Raw genomic sequence first — 23911 nt, forward strand, 5'->3', positions numbered from 1 at the left:
CCCCCCCCTCAAAAAAAAATACTCTGAGTAAGGTCTATTTATACATGTATTGTTCGAGATCTCCCACGGTCGGTATTCAAAATGTAGAAATGTCTACTTAATCCAGACTCTGTACAGACAAGCCAACCATTGTTCAAAATGGCTCTGTCTGAGGGTAGAGCTTCGGTAGGCATTCAATGGAAAATCTGAATTAAATGAACGTGAATACATTTATACATACAATGAATTGGACCTAAGGATATGGAACTAGGTCATCCAATCCAAGGTAAGAGACAGGGCTTTTCGATCAAAAATGGCTCTATCATGGTTAGATGGCTTCCCCTCTGGTCTATGGATATAAAATTGCTATTTTTCAGATCTGGACCATTAAATTACGAAGGAGCAATAAGTCAATTAGGGTTTCATAGTCCAATTGTTCCTTGCTGTGCACTTCATCAACAACTTTAATCACTAATCTGGGCTTGATCCCTCACAAATCAAATCGACCACGAGGAAGTTGTTGGATGGCATCTGCTTGAAGGTTTTAGAAATATTTTCCTACAGACTTTGGTGTGGCTTTTCATCGAAGGGTATTGAATTTTCCAACTCTTTGACTGGAGCTGAATGATCATCCATCAATTCATCATCTTTGAGCTTACATGACAGGATCGAGCGGCATGCTACTCTTTAAAAAACCATTCTACCAATTAAGTCAGCCTGAAAATGACTGCTAATTGATCTTGTGAAGCTCATTCAACGTCATTGAAGACGGTTTATGAAGACTTCAAGAGTCAGCCGACAGAATGAGAAGGGCTTTTTACTCCTCTTCACTTAGGGATCAATCAAATCAACACCACTGGCTTCATCTTTCTTGGCTACTTCAATGAGCAATCCAATTTAGAGGAAAGACTGAAGAGTTGAACATTTGTCTATGCAATCATAACGAAAATGTGCGATTCGAGGGCAAGAAATCATGAATGTACATACCGTAGTTGCCTCGCATGGTGCATTATTTTGGATTGTGATAAGGATGATGTGAAAGTAAAAGAGAGAGAGTCTGAAAACTGGGGAGGGGAGATGCAGCTTCTTGGAGGTTATTTACTTGCTAATCCATCACGTGGAAGCCTTCCAACCGACCTATTCATTATTGCATGCATTGAGTTCGCATTTTCCGCTCCACGAATCCACTTTTGTTGACTCATTAACAAGCGTGTAGACAAAATGCCAAGAGAAATTGTTTACTACCCTCAAGATTGAATTCAACAATGGGAGGAATGCCCCAATTCAAAGTTTTAAAGCCTTGCTCGATTCTCGTTTCATTGGGAAACTCAAAACTCTTGAGCGATTCATCCCTAGATGAACATGTGCACATTGTTTGAAAGAACAGGTCTCCTTGCCTGATTTTCAATTCTCCTCTCCAGATGATCCAGGAACCACGGATCATGTTCGTTTATGGGAGTTAATTGCAACCTATAGAACATATGGCACCCGAGGGAGACTCTTAGAGAGTCGGTGCAGAAGAATGAAGATGCCATTGGGTACTCTGAAATACTCAAGGTCAACATCCTCCGGCGAAGTCGTCTCTCCTGGGGTCAGTACACTTGAGATATTGGAGGGAAAACTGACGGTTGTTGGATGACCAGGTCATCATCATAATCCTCATCATCATCATCATCCTCTTCTACGACGAAGTTCGCTTCCACAAGGATATCACGAGATGGCCATTCCCTCTTCATACCCTCCTTTTCCATACAAGCAGTCATAGACCCAAAGAGGAGAGCAATAACCCCTGAACAACACCATTGAACAGTCATCCTGTCAACGAAAATTAGTGGCGCGCAAATCATAAATGGGGAGACAGTGGGTGAAATAAATGACAAATGGAGAAACTAGGGGAACCAAAATAAGTAAAAATGTTATGCTGAGAACGAAGACAAAAAACTTTGACCAGATTCCGTAAGGAACTACAAGAATTTGGTTTCTTACTCTACAATACGACTGTGCCCACATGTGTCCTTGGAATCGTTGGATGTCCTGGAGGAAGAGCTGTTGCCGCATTCCCTGAACTTACGTAATAAAACTCCGTAACATCGCCCACCAATTCCACCGTCACCTTGGGTCCCCATTCCCCAATAGCTCAACAACCCCCTCCATGTCTGCTTGCTTACCCGACCATTGTGGTGCTACTCATTCTTGCCTCAGAGGTATGAGCACGTCGTAATCCGACCTACTGATCCTCAATCCTGAAGTTCCGCCAAAAATTGTATTCATTCAACGGTCGTGAAACCCTCTCTCAACCGCCGAACCCACCAAGAGTTTCGCGGAAAAAATTCGATTGTAGTCCTAAAACACCGAACTAGAGGTTTGCTGTCGCATCAGCTTCCACGCTGCAGCTGCTGCGTTCGTGGGCCAAGCCAGACCCAAGCCGAGAGCTCGTCATCCAAGAGAAGTGTTCCGAACGAAGCATCGAGAATCGGCCAAGAAGGGGGACCACGTGGAAAGAGATAAGAAGCGGGTGGTGGTGGGTCAGAGAACCGTTCGATCACGAGAGGCGGGAGCTAGGAGGAAATCCTCAGTTGCGGACTGGGGCTGGAAGTAGACAGACAGCCTAGAAGTTATTCCAGTCTCCAGTTTGAAAGATTGCGTTTCAGTCCAAGCCGCAAAAGTTCTGTGAATTAAAATGTGATTTTGAGGCTGCTTCAATTCAGGACATGCCTCTTCATATCGCGTTGTATCAGGTGAGAATGTCAAGCCGTTTATTGTAACTCTGTTTTCTATAGTTTGTGCCGGAACGGCTCAACGATCATCTTTTGGGCGCTGATGATCGTAATGTCTTTCTAATGATGTGTTTCCAACTCTTTGAGCTTGCGATTTGGGGTAACATTCACTGTAATTTTCACCTCCTCCATTCTCCAATCAAGCGCTTCCGATGCCCTGAAATTAAGGGCTAGAGACCATCACATCTGGTCCAAACAATAAAGTCTTCCCTACCAGATTTTTCAACGTTATTTCTTTCCACTTAGATTCAAAACCTTTGAATGGATCCTTCATCTTCGTCGCGGAGGCGCAAGCAGAAGTTAAATCCAGTTCAGCAGAATGAAATTGGATCTTCCAGCCCAACTAGCTCAAGTTCCGTTACCATGAAAAAGATGACCTCGGCCACAGCTACTTCCTCCCCGGCCTCGCAAACTAGCATGGGTTCGAAACGAGGGGTGTCGAACGAGGCTCGAGGTCAAAGTAGTCCGGCATCCTCGACTAGTGGAGGGCCCATGGTCTCGCCCTTGCGGGACCCCTCTCATTACGAAGAACTGAGTGTCATAGGAAATGGTAAGTTGAAGCTTTGTATTCGTGTGCTCCAAACTAGAATAGATGGTATGAAAGCTGGTGGTGTGGTCTTCCACGCGAGGAAGTGTTTGGTTTTGAACTTGCCTTGGAAGTGCTCTCTCTCCTCGGTCTCTCTCCGTTCCGTCCATCTGCCATGTGTTGTCGTTAGTGATTCTGTGGACGTAAAGTGCTTGGGGGACGTGGAATGGAAATTGGCTCATTGAGGGACCATGTCTGTTTCCAGTCACTCCTGGGTCTTAAAATTGGGACTGACAAGAGACAGACATGTGTTTCTTGGTGACACCACCTGCCTAAAACAAGTTCAAGTGTTTACAACCATTCATACCTATGTTGGCCTGATGGTCTTTTCCCGAGAATTTTGATTTGTCTCCTTGTCGGAAACCGGCATAGTTCTCTGACGATTCGACTACCCCTCACTAAGTATTCATTTCCCGATGGCGGTAGTCATTCTATCTACAAATTGTTTACTCCGTTGTCCCTCGAATCTATTTTGAGGAATGACCGACATTTTTTCGGTCAGCTGAAATAGCAATGATGGATGGGTCGAGTTGGGTCAAAGAGTTCTGTTTTCAACGAGTTCATCCCTACTATTTTCAGGTGCGTACGGGACTGTGTATCGGGCTCGGGACAAATCCACCGATACCATCGTGGCTCTCAAGAAGATGAGATTCACATTAACCGAAGATGGCGTGCCCATGGCCATCCTCCGCGAAATATCCTTACTCAAACAATTGGAAAAGTTTGATCACCCCAATATTGTCAGGTAGGTTTTCACTCTTGCCATGAATGATCTAGTTCTCGTCACTTCGTTCTAAAGCCCTCAGGGCCGTTTAGAAACATTCCCCGTGAGTCTCGGGACAAGCCAGGCGAGTGGTATTATTGTGCAAATTATGGGGGGAGAAGGAAGTTTTGAGCTTGGAGCTAGGCGGCCCTCCTCGTGGCTCTTGAAAAGCCCTTTCATGGCGAGCAGCTGACATGATTCGGTTTTGTGAATAAATGGTCGCCGTCGTTGCAGTTGAGGAACTTAGTATTCTAGTCTCGTCTGGCTTTGGATATTCCATATCATAAAAGTGGGAACGTACGTTCAACAGTAAGACACAATGAAATTTGGAGGGAATGACGCGTCGTTGGGAAATCGAGGCTGTTGTGTGTGTGTGTGTGTGAGTGTAGCATATGAAAGTCTTGTTCAGGAATGCCTTCACGTGAAAAGCGAAAATGTTGTTGATGACCACGTTGCAATCTTTCAAGAAGAAGCCATTTCGCTCTGTGTCTGTGTCAAAATGGAGCTCTCTTTCAATGATGAATGGTTAGCACAATGGCTTTCGCTGAAGGCATTCATGTCAACCTTTGTGAGCATATCAATTGCCTTCCGGCCATTGCTCCGACCTAAGCAAGGCACAATAAGTCAACCGTCGACCGTTGAAAACTGCATTGCTGTGCATGCTTGACCTTTCCCTCTGAAGTTGTTGAAGTTGGGCATCTTTTTCCGTTTCTATCTCCCTGCGATCGTGCTCATTAACGCCCGGAGTTTCTGCCCCAAGACTTCAAACTCGGACAATTACTTCGGTGTTCAATGGAGTCAAAGAGCCCTGAAATATGTGAATTGGTGATCTTTGATTGGCGCCAAAAACAAAAGAATGACAGTAATCACCTTCAACCGGGTCTCATGGCCAAGAGATCTTTGGAGACAAAAGTGGAGAGGGAGAGAAGGAGAGAGATGATGATGATGAGGGGTGATGACCATCTCCCAAACTTCTTACAGTTCAAGCTGGAACTTAAGATGGCTAGTTGGACAACGTCTACCCGTCCACACCGAGAAGAGAGCACTAAAATCATTGGCTTTGACTATAAAAATCCGGCTCCAAACCCAGATCACGGACAAAATTGGAGGAATGTAAACTCATATGCCCTAGCCGCCCTGAAAGAATGTTTCACAGATCTTGTTAGGCACAACCATAGCACATACACAGTGACACTTTATGGATGTCTTTTAAATACCTCCTCGTCGTCGTCGTCGTCGTCCTGGTCCACGGGTTGCCCTCCGCTCATTTAGAGTTCGGGCATAAAAATCGTGAGATAAACAAAGGCGCCTTGACAAACGCCACAAAACTAGAGCAAGAGAGTTAGTTGCCCAAGTTTGTCGCCTCAAAAATATTCAAACCTTCCATTTTGGACCTCAAGTCTTCAATAAATACCGTCTTTTTGAGCGCCGTTTTTGATCCTTTAACAACTGGTCAGAAGACATTCCTGAGTGGCAACAAAGCTGAAAAAATGTCTGAATTGAGGGCCTAGATTCGTTCTTATCTAGGCCATTGACTTCTACGGAGACCTCTGGAATCAGGCCTCTTGGGAATGAAGGGGGGGGGGGAAGAGATATAAATTGACACAATTAATCCATAACTCCAAATCTCGTCTTAATCCTGTTCTCCGTGTGCCAAATTTGAACAAAAATGTCACAGGTAGCTCTTAGAAATGGGGGCCGAGAGAAAGAAGATTAACTCTTGCTATCAAACTCCTACCTGAGATAACACTATCCAGGTATTTTTAAACGGCCGTGGGGGCTGAAAGAGAATTCCAATGGTCACCTCCAGAAATCTCTTGTTTCACATCTAATACCCCATTACCAACTGAATTGAGTCAAGGCCTCGACGACGAGTCCCCCACCGCTCCTAGATGGTGGACCTTTGTATTCTTTTGAGAACACACAAAACCTTTCTCAATCAATTATCAATGAAACAAATACCCAACCGACACCTTCATTTCGTCGGCGGTGCTTCCAGAGAATGGACTCACATATCTTGCTCACCATCGCACCAAGACCAAAGCGTTTTTGATGAGAAACGATTTTTCATCTCATTTCTCTCGTCTCCCTTTTTTTAATGAAAGTGTTAAAACTCCAATGAAGGCGATTTCTCACATTGATATGACTTGGGAAGCATTTGACAAGGTTAACGGGCTCATTTTTAATGCCGCAATAATTAACCTATTTCTTCTCCTTTTTCCGTCCCGTTTAGATTGCTGGACATTTGCCACGGCCAACGCCGAGAGCGTGAGATGTCCCTCTACCTCGTGTTTGAGCATGTCCACCAAGATCTCGCCTCCTACCTCGAGAAATGCCCCTCACCCGGGTTGGGCCAAGATAGAATCAAGGTACTACATCACACTAAGATCTCGCACAAGAATGTCATTCTTCTTGGAGTAAATCCTGAAGTTCGACCCCCAAAAAAATCGATGGATGTACGAGTGTACTTGAATGGCTAACATGGCGACCTTTTTGTCTCGGTCTCCCTCTTGTTGGTTGTACCTTTTGTAATGACAATGGGATCAGAGGCGCTTTTTGCTGGTACTAAAGATGTTTACTTTGGTCCATGTCATAATTGTTTGCTATGTTAGGGGGTCCCGCTGTTCAAAGGGGGAGAAATCATCGAAAGCGCGTGCCACATGGTCACCGAATGAGACCATGTGGTAGGTAGGAACATTGGTGCAAAGCAAGGGAGCAGGCAAGCAAGCGAGCAAGCAAGCCAACGCCAGTAGAACGAGATTTGAATTGAGAGCTTCTGATCGTGTTGAACCACGCCTGACATCCGTTGTTCCCGTTTACAGGATATAATTTGGCAAATCTTGTGTGGTGTGGACTTCCTTCACAGTCACCGTATCGTGCACCGAGATCTCAAGCCTCAGAACCTACTCGTTACAAGGGACGGCAATGTCAAGCTGACGGACTTTGGATTGGCCCGAATCTACGAGTTCTATACTCTACTAACCTCTGTGGTGAGTCACGAATCTCATACTAGTTTCGTATACTAGAATGAATGTACCAACTTCTCGGTCTGTTTAGGTGGTTACACTTTGGTATCGAAGTCCTGAGGTTCTGATGGGGTTGCCGTATGCCACGCCCGTGGATATGTGGTCTTGTGGATGCATCTTTGCCGAGCTGTTTCTTCGCAAGCCGCTATTTCCTGGTCAATATGAAATGGATCAGCTCCAAAAGATCTATGACAAGATCGGAACTCCGTCAGAGGAGGATTGGCCCGAGAACGCGGCCGTGGCTCGATCCAACTTCAAGGTAACTGGTGCCCAATCTTGGAAGGATCTCGTGCCCGAAATGGATGAGCAGGCCCAGGATCTGGTCCAAAAAATGCTCACCTTTGATCCCAGTGAACGCATTACCGCCAGTGAGGCGCTTTTGCATCCCTACTTCAGTGATTATGGATTCTCGCCCTTGTCGTTTTCACCAGCATCGTCCTCGTCCAGATCAATGAGATCGTCAGACCACTCGTCCTCATTGAACTCATCATCCAACCTCTCGTTCAGCAGCCATGATGAGTCTGGAGGGTCCTTGGGAGAGTCCAGTGCCAAGCGATGCTGAAACAAATCCATCTGGTGATCACAAGTATTCCCCCCAAATCAAGTGACCGGTGCTCGTCAACACGCTCCTTCAAAATCCTCCATGTCCCATCCAATGTACATTACGAATTGTTATTGTTTGTTGTGATACCTCGTCAATGGGTACGTTGGAGTTTGATCCAACCCTGTCCGGAACCCAATCCCTCGCAGAAGTAATCACCCTCAGTAGGTCCACATGTGCCTCCCTGAAGAACGCCCTCTATTTCGGCGACACTCCTTTTCTTGGGCCCTCAAAGCTCATCCCCCAAATGTCAGATTTTTGAAGCTCTCCTCCTCGACGAAGTTCTTGTCCCTTTCATCGCCAACAGACTGCACTCTCTTTTCAACAATAATATCAAAATATAAATATCACTTTCAACCGAGCTATCATTCGGTCAGCCAAGCCACAACAAAGACAACATATCAAAGTTCACAGAGCCAGCCTCCTTCAACGTTTCCCTTTTGAATCTTACAAGTAATGGAACATTCGGTTCCTCTCCCGCTCCTCGCTCTCTTTCTTTTGGTCTCTTAAGTAATAGAATGTATCTGGGCATCGCTCTTCAAACGCTCTCCTACCTCACTCATACCTTAATCAAGTAAGACCACGAAATTCAAAACAGTTACCAACTTATGGCAATAGTACAAGAACCAAAGCTGCGCTTGAGCAAACTTCATAGTTCCATGCAAACACCTACCAGTCACCAGTTCAGTCAGTCCTTATTATTCAGATACTGCAATAGAATCCAATTGAGTACTATTGTACTGGTTTCAAATCAACCAACCAACCACAAACTTAAGCTGCCTCTCTGAATCAAATCTCTGACCCCTCTTTTTTTTTCCTCTCCAATCTCATTTGATGGACGAGCTCAAGACCTGGTCTCTTCACCACTTGGCTTCGTCCTGATTTGTCAGATGTAAATTGAACATAATTATTGCTCCTTGGATCTGTTGATAAGTCGATTCGTGAATCGTCTTAGTGTTTTTTTGCTTTGTCAGAAATACTTATCCCTCTCTTGAACATGATGTCCAATAAAAGATATCCAAATAACTTGCCTCTCTTGCTCCTTTTCAACTGCGGTCATAGGTAGTAGGGAAGAAGTTGCTACAAATCAAATTGTGCGGAAACAAGTGACGGCTTTTCATGGCCAAGTCTGACCTTGGTGACCCTAGTAATATTGTTGTAAGACTCGTCGTTACTGGCTCAACCCCCTTAGACAAGGGAAACAACCCCCGAAAAATCCTTTGAATACCGTTTCAATCGGTCTCAATGCGGGGAAGGGGGAAATTTTGTTCTCAACTCGTTGTCGTATTGAGCGGAAATCGACTGACGTGCTGAGCCTGACATCCTTTCCTTTCTCCAACGAAACGAAGGTCTAGTAAAAAGAACGCGACACAGACAGTTGTTCAACGGAGGAATAGAAAAGAAGCGTTAAGTTTTGGTAGTTTGTGAAATCAACAAGGTGATTGGACTAGCTGTTGATCTCAATTTAACCTTTGACGAAGTCCAGATCTGACGCGTCTGTTCAGTTTCTTGTCCTCATTAATGAACTCTAATTGAAATGGAAGCGATCAAGAATATTCTTATGCTCTCGGCCACATAGGAGAGAGCGGAGTCAATTTTTTTGTCCGTTTCTCAAAGGTGTAAAATAACCCATTCATCATGTTCCCATGAGTGGGATCTCGGGTGCTGACACTTCTTCTCCCTGACATCATTTATTTCTTTGATACTAAAGGGAAAAAAGGTGATGAGAAGATGTGTACGTGGAATCAGGCGTTACTCTCCTTGATTACTGCTTGCTTCGCTCTCTCACCAAACGCCACTGACACCATCACCGTCGCCGACACGATTGAGCCTGAGACTATTAACAACTCCATGGCAACTCTGAGTCACTTTGTCTTCACTCCTTTGACTTCTGGGATTGGTGTTGAATGGGCTAAAGATTATTTTTCTTGACTTTACAGCTCCTTGGCCCTCTAAGAGATGATTAATGATGCCCCTCCATCCTAGAGTGTACAAAAGACTCTGGTTGTTCGACAAAACTGTCTGTTTAAAAGATGCTTCTTCTTTCTCTCATAAACCATAAGCAAGGAACTGGCTCTAATTGACAGGATTAAGACATTCAGCTCATCCACACCTGACCCAGCCTCGTGTATCAGTTCACATATCTTGGGTGTGGCCCAAATCCAACACGAGATCTCGACAATAAGTGTTGAAATGCTTGCCCAAAATTTTTTGGGTGGCGATCTACGCAAGGATCTCGACCCCAATCTTCTCGGCAAACGTGGTAACGACGACACAAAAGCTTGGCTAGCCTTTGGTTGGTATTTGGTAGACATCGACAATTGATTTCCCAGTCTAATTGAATTCCTGTTAAGCCAGAACGGCCAGGAGAGATGTGTAATTTATTGGTAATGTTCATCCACGGGGATGAGGACTCATTCATATGTATGAACTCCGGTCGAACTCGGCCCCCGAAAAATCTATTGAAACCGAACAGAAAACCCAAGTTCCCGCTCCAATTGAAAAGTAAATCAGATCAAAGCCATAAAGGCGGTCCAGGGCAAGAGACCTGTCCATCTTTTGTCCGAACTTCTCCACTATCCAAGTCCAAGGGGATTGTATTTAAATTCCTTATCCACTGACCGAGTGGTATCCACTCACTGTGGTTTCAGTTAGGAGCAAGGTAGTAAGCACCTTCATGGGGAGAAGTACACACGTCAACCAGTTCTTCCACATCAAGCTTGTGCGATGATCGAACATTGAATACTGCACTATCCTAAGCTTCAAGAGATACGATTTGTTGGACCGTTCATCAGTAATAGATATTGAAAAGTAGCCCCGGTCATGCCGGGATCTGAAAACGACCTTATTGAAAGTAGTACCAGCGAGCAGCTCCGGTTAATATTCGGAGGATAATATGGTCGATCTCTTTGGTTCGGGGGCAATAGCCTGGCTAGAGCAATGGTGATGAAGCGTTGTGAGTGATTTAAGATTCTTGTCCTCCATTCCTCTCCCAGTGGCTCCTTCTCCATGGGTTTGATCTCGATTTTTGGGGAGATTTTATTATCATTATGGGGCCATTCAAGCACATATTATTCTGGGCTCTTGTCGCTCTGAAGGAGCCACGAACTTGACAGACGCGTGTCTGACAGGGTTGAAGTTCATATTTATATCCTCTCTTGGACTTGGGCGCACTAGAAATGGCTCCTGGCATGGTGTCTCTCGCTCTCTCAGGTACACTTTACTGAGGATAATCTAGATTCAGAATTCCATGCATGAACCAAAAAACCCTTACTTGTACTTGGGCAAGAGATCGAGCGAGATGCCATAGCAAAATAGGTCCAGTTTGGAAATGTACGGAGCAATCATGTGCTCCGGATTGCTCCAGCATTGATGAAATGACCGACACGTGCCCAAAGTGATTCAAAGTGGGTATTACCCGAATTGAACGGAGCTTGACTTCTTCATGGATGGTTGAGTGAGGGTTTTTGGGTTGCTTGAGATTTTAAAGGTAAGGGAATCGTCAGGAAATAGTTGGCCGAATTGGCTAGATTGCTTTGACCCATGGGGCGAATTGGGAGCTCCGGGGGGTTAGAATATTGTCGATTTACATACCTCAACCCCATCCCGCGGACTTTCTTGTTGGCGGTTGTTGGATCTACCGTATCATAGGTAGGATGATCGTGTTCGTCTACTGTAAAGAAAGAAACTGTCCCAAGTCATTTGCATGGTCTGCAGGGGGCTTTGAAGACACCTTCAAGGTCATCCAGGATTCACTCGGCTTGAACGGCTCCCTTGTCTCCTTCCTAAGTTGAAGCTTTTGCGATATTTTGGAAGACTTCGAACTAAGCTGGTGTGACAAGATTGATGTCAGTGCCCAAAAAAGTGTGAATAAACAGAAGGACGTGGGAAAAAATGTTTCACTCGCAAATCTCGGACATCCTAGACATATGGATGAACACGGATGTAAATGGTCGATTTTCCAAGCCTTGCTTCATATATGGGTATCTTTCTTCCAGACATTGTCACGTATCTGTGATTTGGAGTGAAAGAGAGTCAAAGTAGCTCAGTTTCAATTTCTGCCACAGACTCCTTGTCCAAAATTTGTCGTGGGAAAACAAACAAGTCTCGTTTTGACACAGATCGAACAGATTCAGATTTGAGAACATAATGTCATCATGCCGTTCTTGTGCCTTGTGTTTCAGATAAACGTGGCTGATTATTCTCATGATATTCGTCGTGATTCCCACGCTACATCAGATTTTCCTTTCGGATATGTTTTCACGCTTTGGGTGGGCCTTCAATTCAATCCAATCCTATCTTCAACTTGGTACCGGTACAAAAGCTCGCACCTCAAGCATGTGTGCAAATTCCTTGGCTAAACATACCAGAAAATCCATTCATTCATAGAGAAAGTACCATTTCAGGGTGACACACTCGACAGAAACAAACCGCGTGAATATTTTAAAGCCCATTATGACCACCATGTCCATTATGAAACTAAATATTGCGTGCATTGTTTTTTCATTTCTCTGGATCATTTTAATTGTTCATGATTTGTCTAACAAATTGAGTCAAAAATGGCATGTCAACTGTTTTAAAAAACCGTGTTCTCTCACCCTGGTTCAATTTCTCGGACGGACTTGAACTCGACATCAAGATAGTGATGGTTGCAAATCTTGGCACATGACTGCCAGACCTCCAAGACAAAGGTGAGCGCAAGCCAACCAGAAGTGTGCAAAAATTTTGCAAAGCCACGACCAGAAGCCGAAGGAGTTCGCAAGGCTCAATTTACCATGGTGGCCCGAGAAGATTGCGGATTGCAATGCTGAGAAGATTAAGCTTGTAAATCTGTCAGCAATTGTTGGCCCCAAAAGCTTCCGACACATTACCGCAAGCACTTGCTAACAACTATGGCAATCTGCAATCTGCAATCTGGACTTGGGTAACTAGATGATAATGAAGACCTTGTTCTATTAATCATATTTGTACGAAAGGATGGTAATGGTTTCGTGGTTTGAAGAGGGAAGGGATTGATTCTGTCAAATTAGAGTAATTATGAATAATGTGACTTCGTTGTAATTATGAATTATGCATTTAATCGAGGTGAGTGGAGTCAGTATTGCATTTCTTATCGAATATTTTCCTATCCAATTCAAGGAGTCGGTACACAGCTCTGCAACAAACATCTAGGTACCCGAATGCTTTTTGCCTCTTACTTGGTCAAATTTGAAGTCTCATTGCACAAATAGTGATCAAAGACTTGGATGCAAGGTGGCATTCATCTCCAAAAGCAGCGAATCATCTGGAACAAGTAAGCAAATTCTCAAGGCCCTGTTGATAAATAGCCCATGCTCGTGTGTTCGTACAGAGACCCTCATCTTCAAATGTCATTTGGGTGGGCTCTTGGACAATTCCATTACTACTTGAGATCCACTTGTTACTGATAAAAACAGTCCCTCCTTTGAACTGCCCGATCGAGGACTCACTTCATCAAAGTACCCGCTCGAGCTACGCTTGTCCAACAAGATTTGCAAATCAATCCGTACACTAAGAATGAGCGCGAGTGGGCAAAAAGTAAGAACAATCACAGAAATTGGCTTCAACCGTCCACTTACCCATCAGTCAAAAGGGGTCACATGTCTTCCTTAATGATATGGGATTGAGCCTCTTGCATTCCACCTCCAAATATGAATCCCAAAACTTGGGGCTGCCGGATGAGATTTAAAAAAAAAGTCTTGCTTCAAATCTCCCATCCTCGGGTTTGTTTTGGCGGGAAATCTGAAAAGGAATAGGAAATAAGAGCACAAAGGAAAAAACTCATCTGATATTGATCTCCACATGATTAGGACGCATTCACACTTCTTATGATAAAAGTGACCGACCCCTGGAGCAAAGAAGATCCACGTTTCTCGATTTATCTCCGTTTTATTACTGGCATAGGAACTCTCACAGCATTAGATGGTCTGAGTGAGAAAAATCTCTGCAAGAAATCCTCGTGTGTGAACGTCTTGAACGTCTGGATGACCTTCTGTGTAGAGATTTTTTGGATGTCATTTTCCATCTCTGGCTCACAGCAGTAGCCATGTTGGATTGTTTGTGAAGCCCATTAGCATATTCTTGAGATTTCAAGAGTTTTTGCTCTTGCCATTATACACTACTTTCTTCCGGACCATGGCAGCCCTGTGAGAGAGTTATTTTTCTAGTCCCAGAATTCGGATTAGCATAAGATGAGGAATCCAATCAAAGAAAAATGCTCTAAATCTGGCGCAATGGGAAAAAGTCCCGCTGGAGAACGCGAGAACTCTGGGTCCTGATGCCATTTTTGAAAAGAAGCCTTCGAGGCTTTCATAATATCATGACGGGTGATGACGTCTATGATCCCTCCTTCCACTTTAATAGAACATGTACACTCACTTTCAAACCCTTTTGAGATGAATTTATAGAACTTCGGACCTAGTGGGGTTGGTTCTTACGAACCGTTTGATTCAAGAGATCTGGGCTTGCTGCTTGATCGTATGCTGAAACCTTTCCTGGGAATCTTTGTCCATAGCTTAGGGTTGACTCTTTGGAATTTACCCTACATTTAAAGGGCACAAGTGTTCTCATAAGTTGGCCCTCAAATGATTGGAATGCTACTCAAAACGGAACTCGTGATTATCCCATTCCACTGACATTCGTGTCCCTAGGCTTGATCACAGCATAAACCTTTCCACGAATATCTGTTATCCTGCTGATGTATCAATCGTTAAAGGTCTCCCTGGATTCCTAAGAATATCTGTTTATGTTAGTAATCAGAGACTTTGGCGTGTGACCAAGATTGACAACAATCCTCATTCCAAGGCAGATATGGATTCGATAAGGGTGTTGTGAGAATAGGGGTGTTTTCTTTTGGCCATAACCAGTCCATAAAGTCAAAAGATGATCCAGATCCAATAAACAAGAGGAGTCACGAAAAGCAATTTGATAGTGGAGAAAGGCCAAAGTAACCGAGATGAAGGGAAGTTGTTCGACATTCCACCTCCACAACAGAACAATTTACACCCAGGCAAGTTGGAGCGAAGATCCTAGAAAATCATGTCATAAACCAGGTTGGCTCAATTGGTTGAGTGCTCAATACCCGACTTCTCAGTTTACGGGAGGCAAAAGGGGTTGAAGAAAAAAGAGATTGTATCGGAGAGGGTGTTCTAAAAATGTTGATGGCCTCAAAATTGAAGTAGTGAAGACCCTTGGAGGAGCTATTAAGTCAGCTCTTAATAATTTCACGCTCTTTTTTGTCCTCCAACTCATTCCTGAAAGTCTTTCACCCTTTAAAATCATTCTTAATAATGCTTGCTGACTCTTGAAGACCCCCACAATACTTGACAACCATTCAACATCATCTCAAGAGGCTCTTGAATTGATCTCAGCACAAGGGAAGTCCAAACATTCCAAACTTAAATCGCCCCTAAAAATGGCTTCTTTGTAATCCTTTTCAGACTAATTATTCATGCTTGTACAGTATGTGGACTCGTTCATTGTTGGGTACGTGTTATTCTTGTTCAACATGTTTTATCTCATGATCACTCACTTTCACCCGGGTCTGCAACTCGAAAGTCAGTCAAAATCTTCAAAAATGTGACTGAAGTAGGTACGTACGTGATGTTTCCAATCACCTTTAGTGGGGGCCAAACCGAATTGATTTGTTTAAAAGGCCTCAATTTGCCGGGGTTTTGGCCCGAGTTCCTGGCAGAAGCCCCATGTCTGAAATGACTTTCCCAATATGTCTGACTTTTGTCAGATTCTGTCTGACCTCCATTCAGAGAAGAGCTGTAAGGGTTGGCTGGGTTAGAAGTGAGCGGATCGACGGGAACTTGGCCGGGGCCTGATGCTAGACTTCAGAAAGGCAGATCTTGAGTGATGCTCACATATGATCTTTGGGCTCATCTTAGGAGGCATTTGTTTGAGTAACAAGCTTGAAAACGGCTTCATTTCAATATCGAGCCAATCAATCTCCATCAAGTTTAAAATCTTCCAAGTGCCAATCCTTTTCTAATTTCCGTCTGGAGTAGAAGAAACTGAGAAACTCTCGGATTCAAGAGCTAACAAGATTCTGGAAATTGTTTTTTTTTTCATCTATGTCTTGGTTTATCAAACCTGAGACAAACAAATCAAGTCAAGAAGCTAGATGAGTCTTTCAACAGATTGATGGATGTCTCATTTGCATATACAAGACCATCAACCCTCCTCGATGAGGTTTCATTACGTGCTGAGATGCTTGTATGTTGATGAAAATCTATGCCTTTAAAGACAAAGATGCCAAAAGTTGAGACAGGTCCAAACATATTCAAATTGCCTCCCTTGAGGATATTAGAGTGTAACTTTGTGTGCCACATTGAGTGCGCCCGGCACGTAAGTTGCTTAGTATATCCATGAAGGGAGTTAAATTTTCAATTTGAGCCACATGATTCATGGGCCTGTTGGACAGTATCGAACGTGATATCGACCTCCCGCAAGCGACAGAAGATCTCAATCGAGCTTCACAAAGTCTGATGATGAACATCGGCCTCCTCGCCGACAACCTCCATCCTCTCAGACACTTTGATTGTCATAATCAAGACCAAACTGAAAGGATTGAGTGACAGACGGCGTCCGAAGCCAGCCACAATCCCAATCCGATTTATTTCCCCCAAAATGTCTTGGCGAAACAAAGAGTTTATAAAAGAGAAGGGGTTCATTTTTTAAGGGAGGGACGTGTGATGAACAACAATAACAACATCAGCCACAACAACCCAGCCACGATTTCATTTCAATTTTCCGCTCTCGAATTCCGTCTTGGGGATCGTGTTTTTCCCCGCTGATTCGACCATCCATGATATATTCAAGATTGGGGGTCTCCCAGGGATCCATCCTTGGCCCTCCACTCCAAAGTTAGCAAGACAATCTGAAATCAAAATCATGATTCCGGCGTCTGGCATGCCTCTCATCATAACCCTAATCTTGGGTAACTTTTTTGTTTGATTCTTCATTCTGACCTGTCTTGCGTTTGATTAGATCCCACTTCCTCTTGCAAGGTGTCTTGGCCCCAAGATCCAAGGTGTAGTCTTTTAAGAGGGAATTTCAGTGGCTGGAACAAAGACGTCGCTTGCATTGTCCCTAGTAATTTGGAATATCGCCCTCTCTTGTTCTGGAATGCGCTTCGACTTTCGAAAGATCATCAGGCCCTTTGGAAAGTGAAATGTGGCCCAATTTGATGAATGGCCAATTTTCACCCTCATCCCTTCATCCGCCTCCTTCTTTTCTACCTAACCTCTCCCTTCATGAAGTTACGTTCAACCATCTTTTGAACCCAAGTACCGAGAGTTTGCCAGTGGCGGAATTGGGGTGGCAAGTGCAAGTCGACAACAAGTGATCAGATATAATCGCCAATGCCGGGGATTGACGATCCCCTTCTCGAGATGCCACTACTAGAATTATATAGATGGACAATTTTCGTGTAAAAGGTTGTTGGATAGCAGAGCGAATTTACAGCACGTAGGGGAGTGCAGGAGGGGTAACTTGGGAGATATCTGCGATCGCGGATCTGGTTCAATAGCAAGGCCTCACTTCGCCTCGCACGTATCCCGTGCCCCATCAATTCGAAGATCGAGAGGAAAAACAAAAGGACCCACGAACACAATTTGGAGGTGAAGGGAAACATTCCTTCCAATCGATAGAAGCAATCTTTCGGAAGGTAATCGCCAATCTTCCACCTTACGCCAATTACGGTGCTGGCTATCAAGCAATGCTCAGTTCTAGGCAGGCGAAGGAATTTCCTCGCTCGTATCATCGTCTTCCTCCATTGGCCAATCTGACTTTTTCCAGCTTTATGTCGTTTTTCAAGTCGTCTTCACATCCAAATGATTCCCTCGCCAATGACAATTGCCATTTATCATTTACGAAAGGCTCTTTTTCCATCTTGGAATGTCGGTTGAAACTGTTTTCCCCGCCAATTAAGCAGTCAGTGCGTAGATGGGTTGGGTTCACAGGGCCTCCTGAGTAGTGAATGAATGAATGAATCTGGGCCCAGGTGAAGGCATGAGAAAACTCTTCCGTTGTTTCCCAGCATAACCATCGCCTAAGACAGTGAGTGAGTGCCTCCGCCCAAGATGACCTCTTGAATGAATGAGCCACGATTTGTCATCAAGTCTGGCTCTCATTTAGCGCAGACGAGGCCCATCGACCTGAGGCTTCCGTTCGTCTTTTTTTCTCTCTCTCACACCGTGAAGCAAATTCAGGCTCCAGAGTACCTTCATCACAATCAACCGATAACTGACGGATACGCTATCTTCTCTCATGGAAAGGAGTCACAAGGCTTCACCCAGTAATAGGCCCTCCGATTCAATGCCTGCCAAAATCTGTGTTGATGAAAGAGCAGGTGCAATTGAAACCCGGTTGCCGCTGCTGCCTTTTAAATAGTGTTTAAGGCTCCTTTTTCAAAAAATGAATGAGAGTTGAGCTCATAATGATAATTTCCTCTCTCATGCTCTTTGACCGAACGTGTAATGCACGACCTCTTCCCTTCCTTAAGCGGCAATCGTCATGCTTTTATGCCGATTTGAGCTCATATTAGGTGATCATGGGAATTCATGTCAAGACTCATTCATTGTTTGCCCAAAATGGGTTGTGTGTAGAAGAAGCCGTTGGTTGCACTCATTCATTCGAATTCACAGTTCATAACCATGACATGGCCGGAAGAATGAGATGCCTTCCTTGCCTTCAAGGCTTGATTGTCTATTTGAGATCAATTCATACTGCATGGGACTTACAGAACCACAATACTTCATGACTTGATTCCTGGAATCAGGCACTCTTTGTTTGTGACTTCGAATGAATAGGAATTGAAGAGGGTACTTGGGGGTCAATGATTGTTGATTCATGATCTGAATAACGTACCATCAATTACATCTTAACAAGACATGACCAAGTTGGACTTTGTTGTTTTTATTGTGACGTGACAACAATCCAAAAAGAACCTTGACTAGGCCTGTTGCTCAAGATCTCCAATCACCGTGGAAGATCTCGCCCCAAATCTAGTTGATCGGATTCCTATCAGATCAAATTAGAGCCCAGTAACTGGACAGCGTCTCTAGGCCCGGATGAGGCATGATGACCCCAGTGTGCCTCGCTCGGTTAATAGAGAACTTGTTCCATTGGCGGTGAGCGTGTTATCACAGGTAAAAGATCTCTAATTATTGTGCTAACAAATGCCTCGGCAGCACTCGAGTCAGTTCATGAAATGTCTCCTTGATTGGAAATCATGATAACCACAGGGTTGGGTGCCTTTCCAAAGCAACCAGAACCCTAAGGGCCTCGGGTACTGAATTCTAAGTCATTCAATGAGATGCCCAAAGTTCGCCCTCCTATCTCGGCAAAATTATGCCTCCAGTGAGGATTGAACTCACGACCCCTGGTTTACAAGACCAGTGCTCTGCCACTGAGCTATAGAGGCTCCTGCTGAACTCCACAAATTTGAAGTTGTTTTTATTTTAAGCCAATTTTGTTTGCTGCAGCTTTCCTTTAAATAAAAGTGCACTACACTCGCTTCAGATTTCGTCAGACATTCCTGAAATTGCACACATTCCATGGCCAGGCCATAGCTACTAAAGAAAAACCCATTCTAGTCCGATTGAACACACACACATACCTTATATAGGCCCATAACGAGAGCCTTCTCAATCAGACGGCTACGCCATAGACAAGCATACGCAATTCAAGCTGTACGATACCCATAGCAAACATATGTGAAGAAGGTGAAAAGGCAGCTGGAGGAGAAGCTGCGTTTCTCAGTAGGCAGCATTCATGCAAAGATTTCCAAAATGGATTGCCAGTAAAACACAGAGTGCACAAATAGTTCTCTAGGCCATGTATGACTTTGTTGTAGCCTGAAGCCAACCATTGATTTTTTGATTGGCCCATCTTTAAGGCACGACATTTCTGAGGAGTGAAGAGGCCTCGGCGGGTCGGTGAAAAACAAAAAGCTTCAATCACGATAAAAAGCGCTTCACTGATTTATTCTATGGCCGATTGGATTCTCATGCTCATTCTCACGCCCTGATATCAGTCCAAGATATCGCTAAACATCTCATACCTCCATCCATGTGGAGCGCAACTCAAACAATCTCCTCTAAGTTCACACTCATGAAGTCATACCAAAACACACTTTGTAGTACATTTGCACTTCTACATACACTTGAAGGAGGGAGATCAATGATAAGTGAACTTTAATCAGCGCGCAAAGTCCGGGAGTTGTTAGAGGAGGAAAGATTTTTTTATTGCTTAATGTAAACACTAATCACTGTATGTGTTCGCTTTGAATATTTGCCAAAGTTAGCGAGTACTATGACTTTGTTGAGAGAAAAGTTTTAGAGTGTCTGATGGGAAAATTTGTAGAAACTCCATAAATCTCGACTAAACGTGAGGCTGGCAAATATTTTTGGGGATGACTTTCCAGCTCGAAGAAACTTTTTTCACTTCTCCAGACCTCGGTGAAAATGTTTCGCGTTGTCCAGTCATAGAGTCATCCAAATTCAAATTGAGAAGAAGGAGCAAAAAATATTAATTTGTCAGAACACATGTCGGGAGCTTTTATTTCCATTTGTATGCCAAACAAGCCCAGCATCGCTATTCATCATCTCACAATGATCCCAAGTCCTAACTCAACCTCTAGGACTCCATCCTTCCATTCACTCACCAACCCAAGAAAAAATAAGACTCGATTTTTTGCGGAAGCCTCAGGGGTAGATATGGCAAAAATAGACTCCCTGCCAAGATTCCGACGTACCGGATCATACATTTAGAGCACTAGATCTCGCAAAGAGTTGAATTAAAAGTTGTAATATAAGGGCCAAGAACAAAGCCTCTATAGCTCAGTGGCAGAGCACTGGTCTTGTAAACCAGGGGTCGTGAGTTCAATCCTCACTGGAGGCAACGGCTACTCCGGGGTCGAAAACATCTAGCCTTTTGATCAGGTCTTAATTGATTGAACTTATTATTGCCAAAACGCAATTTTACCAAGCAATATCATATTAGATATACCTCCAATATTCTTGGCAATTAGCATCAATGTTGTCTACATTGACTATGTTGACAATTGACTTGAAAGTCGAAAGTATGGGTCCATGTAGTACTTTTGTTGAACAATATCATTCAAATTTCTCGTACTTCCCAAGCGAACGCATTAGACTTTTCTCCAAGTAGACAGGGTGCGTTATTAACCCCTCTCGGTAAAAAATCCACGCTCACTCCCCTCATCAGGGTTGGAAGGAATTCTATGGGGATCAAGTGTCATCCCCATTCACATCGTCAACCACCTTGTACATAAGAATACCTCGGCAATAGGAGGGTTGAAAACATCTTTGAAACTGTCTCTTGGCCAGATCATCTCAGTTTGATGCCTCTTTATCTTATGAAGTGTCTCTCGTCTACTTGAACAAGCTTTTTTGTGCCTTCTTCAAATGTCTTTTCTGCGCCTGTTCTTGGCACTTGGGCTGGTTGGGTGGTAGAACACTCACTATTGAAAAGTTCGTGTATTGTTAGATGGACTGGGATCGCTTTGGAAGCCATACATCAATTGCAATTCTATTTCTTATCCACCAAGATCCTGTTATCTGGAGCTCCAGCTAGCTTGTTTGATGTTTTTTGCTCTTCACCCCTCAATTCTTACACGCAAGCCTAAGGCTGATTTCTGGAGGAAAAATTCACCAACCGTTCGAAAAGTTCGATGTTGTGAACAAAGTTAAGCACTTATTGATTCAGGTACTCGTTGCTTTTGTTTGCAATCAAGTTCGTTATCTTTGCCAACTTTATCCAGATCTTGGGATCATTGTTCCTGTAAAACTCGGGGAGATTCAAGCAAGCGCTTTCTCTGTATGATTTGATTACCCTATCACTAGGACAAGTTCCATTTTTACGTTCAATTAGAAGCAAACAAAACAAAGCGAAAGATATAGCCACGTTTTTAAGACATCTTGAAAAAACCCTAAGCCATTCTTTGACCAAGCGTGAGGATCTCAACCCCCGATCCCCCAATCAACCATGTCGTCATCAGCGAGGGTATCTGAACAAGTATCAGGAGCACCCAGCATCATGATAGAGGTGTTTTAAAACATGGAGAAAACACCATAAATCGAGGGCACAGTGTTAAAACTTTGCATTCTATCAATGGGGTACGATGTAAAGAACCAGGTGAGGAAAAGGAAGGTTTTTTTCCGACAGTGTTTGACCCTGTCAGGTAGTGCCACCCAGGGATTCAATTGATAGCACCAACACCAGATGATGATCGAGTTTTTTGTGAGTGGCAAAAATTAGCCCCAATCCGAGATACGAGTTTCCAGAAGTGATGAAGCCAGCCGGCTAGGTTCAATTCGAGTCGATCAGTTGTCCAAAGATACTCTTGACATCAAATTCCAAGTCAATTCACAGTTTCAAAGTAATGGCAAATCTAAACATATTTTTCTATTATTTTTTGTCGCCAGTGTATGTGACAATAGCCTCTATAGCTCAGTGGCAGAGCACTGGTCTTGTAAACCAGGGGTCGTGAGTTCAATCCTCACTGGAGGCAGTGCGGTGATATTTTTATGATCCATCTGCATGGCCTTCAGTCACTCTAGCAATAACTTACAATGATGTTCTTTAGTGCTGGTAGCTTTGTTTGTGAACAATGATCAAAAACTGGCTAGGTTCAGGAAAAATCTGAGTAATGCTCTCAGTTTTTAAGCAGGTGCCCTTTTATAAAAGAAGTGTGCCCATCCGTCTCAGTCAAACTAGGCCTATCAATGGGCTGTCACATCATTCATAAACCTCCCATCAAAGGCGCCCTTCTCTCATTCGATAGCTTATCGCTCAAAGAGTTACCCTTCCATGATGATATGGTGCTAATTGGGGGACTCGCAGCTATTCCATTCCCACACCCGTAAAACGATTTGTTGATCCAGGTTTTTTCTTGTCTACTTTTTTGCCACATCACCATTCTTTTGGAATTCTGGAAGACGAGAGAAGGCCTTCGTGGCTGTGGTTGTGGATTTGGCCACTCTAATCCGTTGATTTTTTGGAATACCATCTTCCAATTTGAGATCAAAGCCGCTTTGAAAGTAGAGGTTTTTGACCAAGGCTCTCTCTCCCTCCCATCACTCAATTGGATTGGAATAGTTATAAATTCGGAAAATTGATTTGCCTTGAATATACACTGCCTAAAAAAACCGTGATTTCCTATTGATTGACTATTTGATTCTTTGGATTGCATTGTCATGCAACAAGTATAAGCATTCGGATGAAAATGGATCTAGTCGAATAACTATATATATATAGTCAAGGAAATATGGAAACTTATATCTAAGAGTGCGATTGTGGTATGCGGTCTTGAACTCTGTCGGTTTGCTTTTATTTCATTTTCTAGGACGCGAATAAAGGATTATGATGATCCCGTGGAATGTTCGTTCACTTTGCTTGCATCTAACCTATACAGTAGGTTTGTAAAAAGATACTTTCTCTCCAGTAAAAGTGCTTCCTTACCATGTCTTCCATAACTAATCACAGGTGAGCAAAACCATGGCCCATATGCAACCAACTCCTTTGACGATCTGGGTTTAAGTTTAGTTCAGACAAGGTAGTGTTGCTCCAAGTTGAACCGAAGGTTTTTTCCTGAAAAAAGGGCAATCAATCGATGAAAAAGGTTCTTGAATTTTCCCATTTATCGATGGTTCTAATGGTTCTCCAAAGCCGATGCCGACATCAAATCAAGACTAGCCCGAAAAGGAAGTGGAATCAATATACTCCAATTCTCCATAAATGGAAATCATCAAATGTGACTCGGCAATTTCTTAAGGAAATGAGAATACAGTATTGTAGTAGATATTGCAGCCCATTCCAAAAATATGAAACCTAAACCACTCCACCTTAAGATTAGAATACTTAAGTTCACACGGCACTGCTTTGCCATTAGTACTAGTTAAAGAAATTTCATCGGAAATTTCCTCTGCTTCATTTAGGCGTCCAAACCATCTTAGACATGCTGTATTTCAGTAGTTTTGGGTGGGTGTAACATTATAGATCTTAAAGCGTGAGAAAAGTTTCAGTTTTGTTTGCTTTGCTTCTGAAAACGTGTTTCTCATTGTCTCCACAGCTGCGGCAAATTGGCTTAGCTTGCGGGACGAGCCAGAGATTTGCGTTAAAGGGCATTGA

General features: G+C 43.6%; 1 protein-coding gene, 2 long non-coding RNA genes and 3 other non-coding genes across 6 annotated transcripts; 4 read left to right on the forward strand and 2 right to left on the reverse strand.

The window, feature by feature from the left end:
- The first annotated feature begins 2465 nt into the window (after positions 1–2465).
- On the forward strand, positions 2466–8758 carry LOC131893526 (cyclin-dependent kinase 6-like). Its single transcript, XM_059243582.1, has 6 exons — positions 2466–2717; positions 3003–3306; positions 3922–4087; positions 6339–6474; positions 6928–7095; positions 7163–8758. Exons 2-6 carry the CDS (start codon positions 3018–3020, stop codon positions 7691–7693), a joined length of 1290 nt encoding a protein of 429 aa, XP_059099565.1. The 5' UTR covers positions 2466–2717; positions 3003–3017; the 3' UTR covers positions 7694–8758.
- Positions 5322–6143, reverse strand: LOC131893559 (uncharacterized). The gene is made up of 3 exons (XR_009374713.1): positions 5844–6143; positions 5486–5587; positions 5322–5433 (listed from the first exon to the last, which is right to left on the reverse strand). It is a non-coding gene; the product is annotated as an uncharacterized LOC131893559 (long non-coding RNA).
- Positions 8759–12356: 3598 nt separating the features above from the next.
- LOC131893566 (uncharacterized) lies at positions 12357–23666 on the forward strand. The gene is made up of 3 exons (XR_009374714.1): positions 12357–12656; positions 23127–23266; positions 23332–23666. It is a non-coding gene; the product is annotated as an uncharacterized LOC131893566 (long non-coding RNA).
- Positions 19110–19181, reverse strand: Trnat-ugu (transfer RNA threonine (anticodon UGU)). The gene has a single exon. It is a non-coding gene; the product is annotated as a tRNA-Thr (tRNA).
- Positions 20588–20659, forward strand: Trnat-ugu (transfer RNA threonine (anticodon UGU)). Its single transcript has one exon. It is a non-coding gene; the product is annotated as a tRNA-Thr (tRNA).
- Positions 22221–22292, forward strand: Trnat-ugu (transfer RNA threonine (anticodon UGU)). Its single transcript has one exon. It is a non-coding gene; the product is annotated as a tRNA-Thr (tRNA).
- Positions 23667–23911: the final 245 nt, after the last annotated feature.

The sequence above is a fragment of the Tigriopus californicus genome, chromosome 1, assembly GCF_007210705.1.
Source record: "Tigriopus californicus strain San Diego chromosome 1, Tcal_SD_v2.1, whole genome shotgun sequence".
Lineage (NCBI taxonomy): Eukaryota > Metazoa > Arthropoda > Copepoda > Harpacticoida > Harpacticidae > Tigriopus > Tigriopus californicus.

Bases quoted from the DNA above. Each gene is read 5' to 3' on its own strand.
- LOC131893526 (XM_059243582.1), top strand. From the start codon at position 3,018: ATGGATCCTTCATCTTCGTCGCGGAGGCGCAAGCAGAAGTTAAATCCA. The intron at 4,088-6,338 runs GTAGGTTTTCAC...CGTCCCGTTTAG, and splicing joins GATCACCCCAATATTGTCAG to ATTGCTGGACATTTGCCACG. The intron at 6,475-6,927 runs GTACTACATCAC...TCCCGTTTACAG, and splicing joins TGGGCCAAGATAGAATCAAG to GATATAATTTGGCAAATCTT.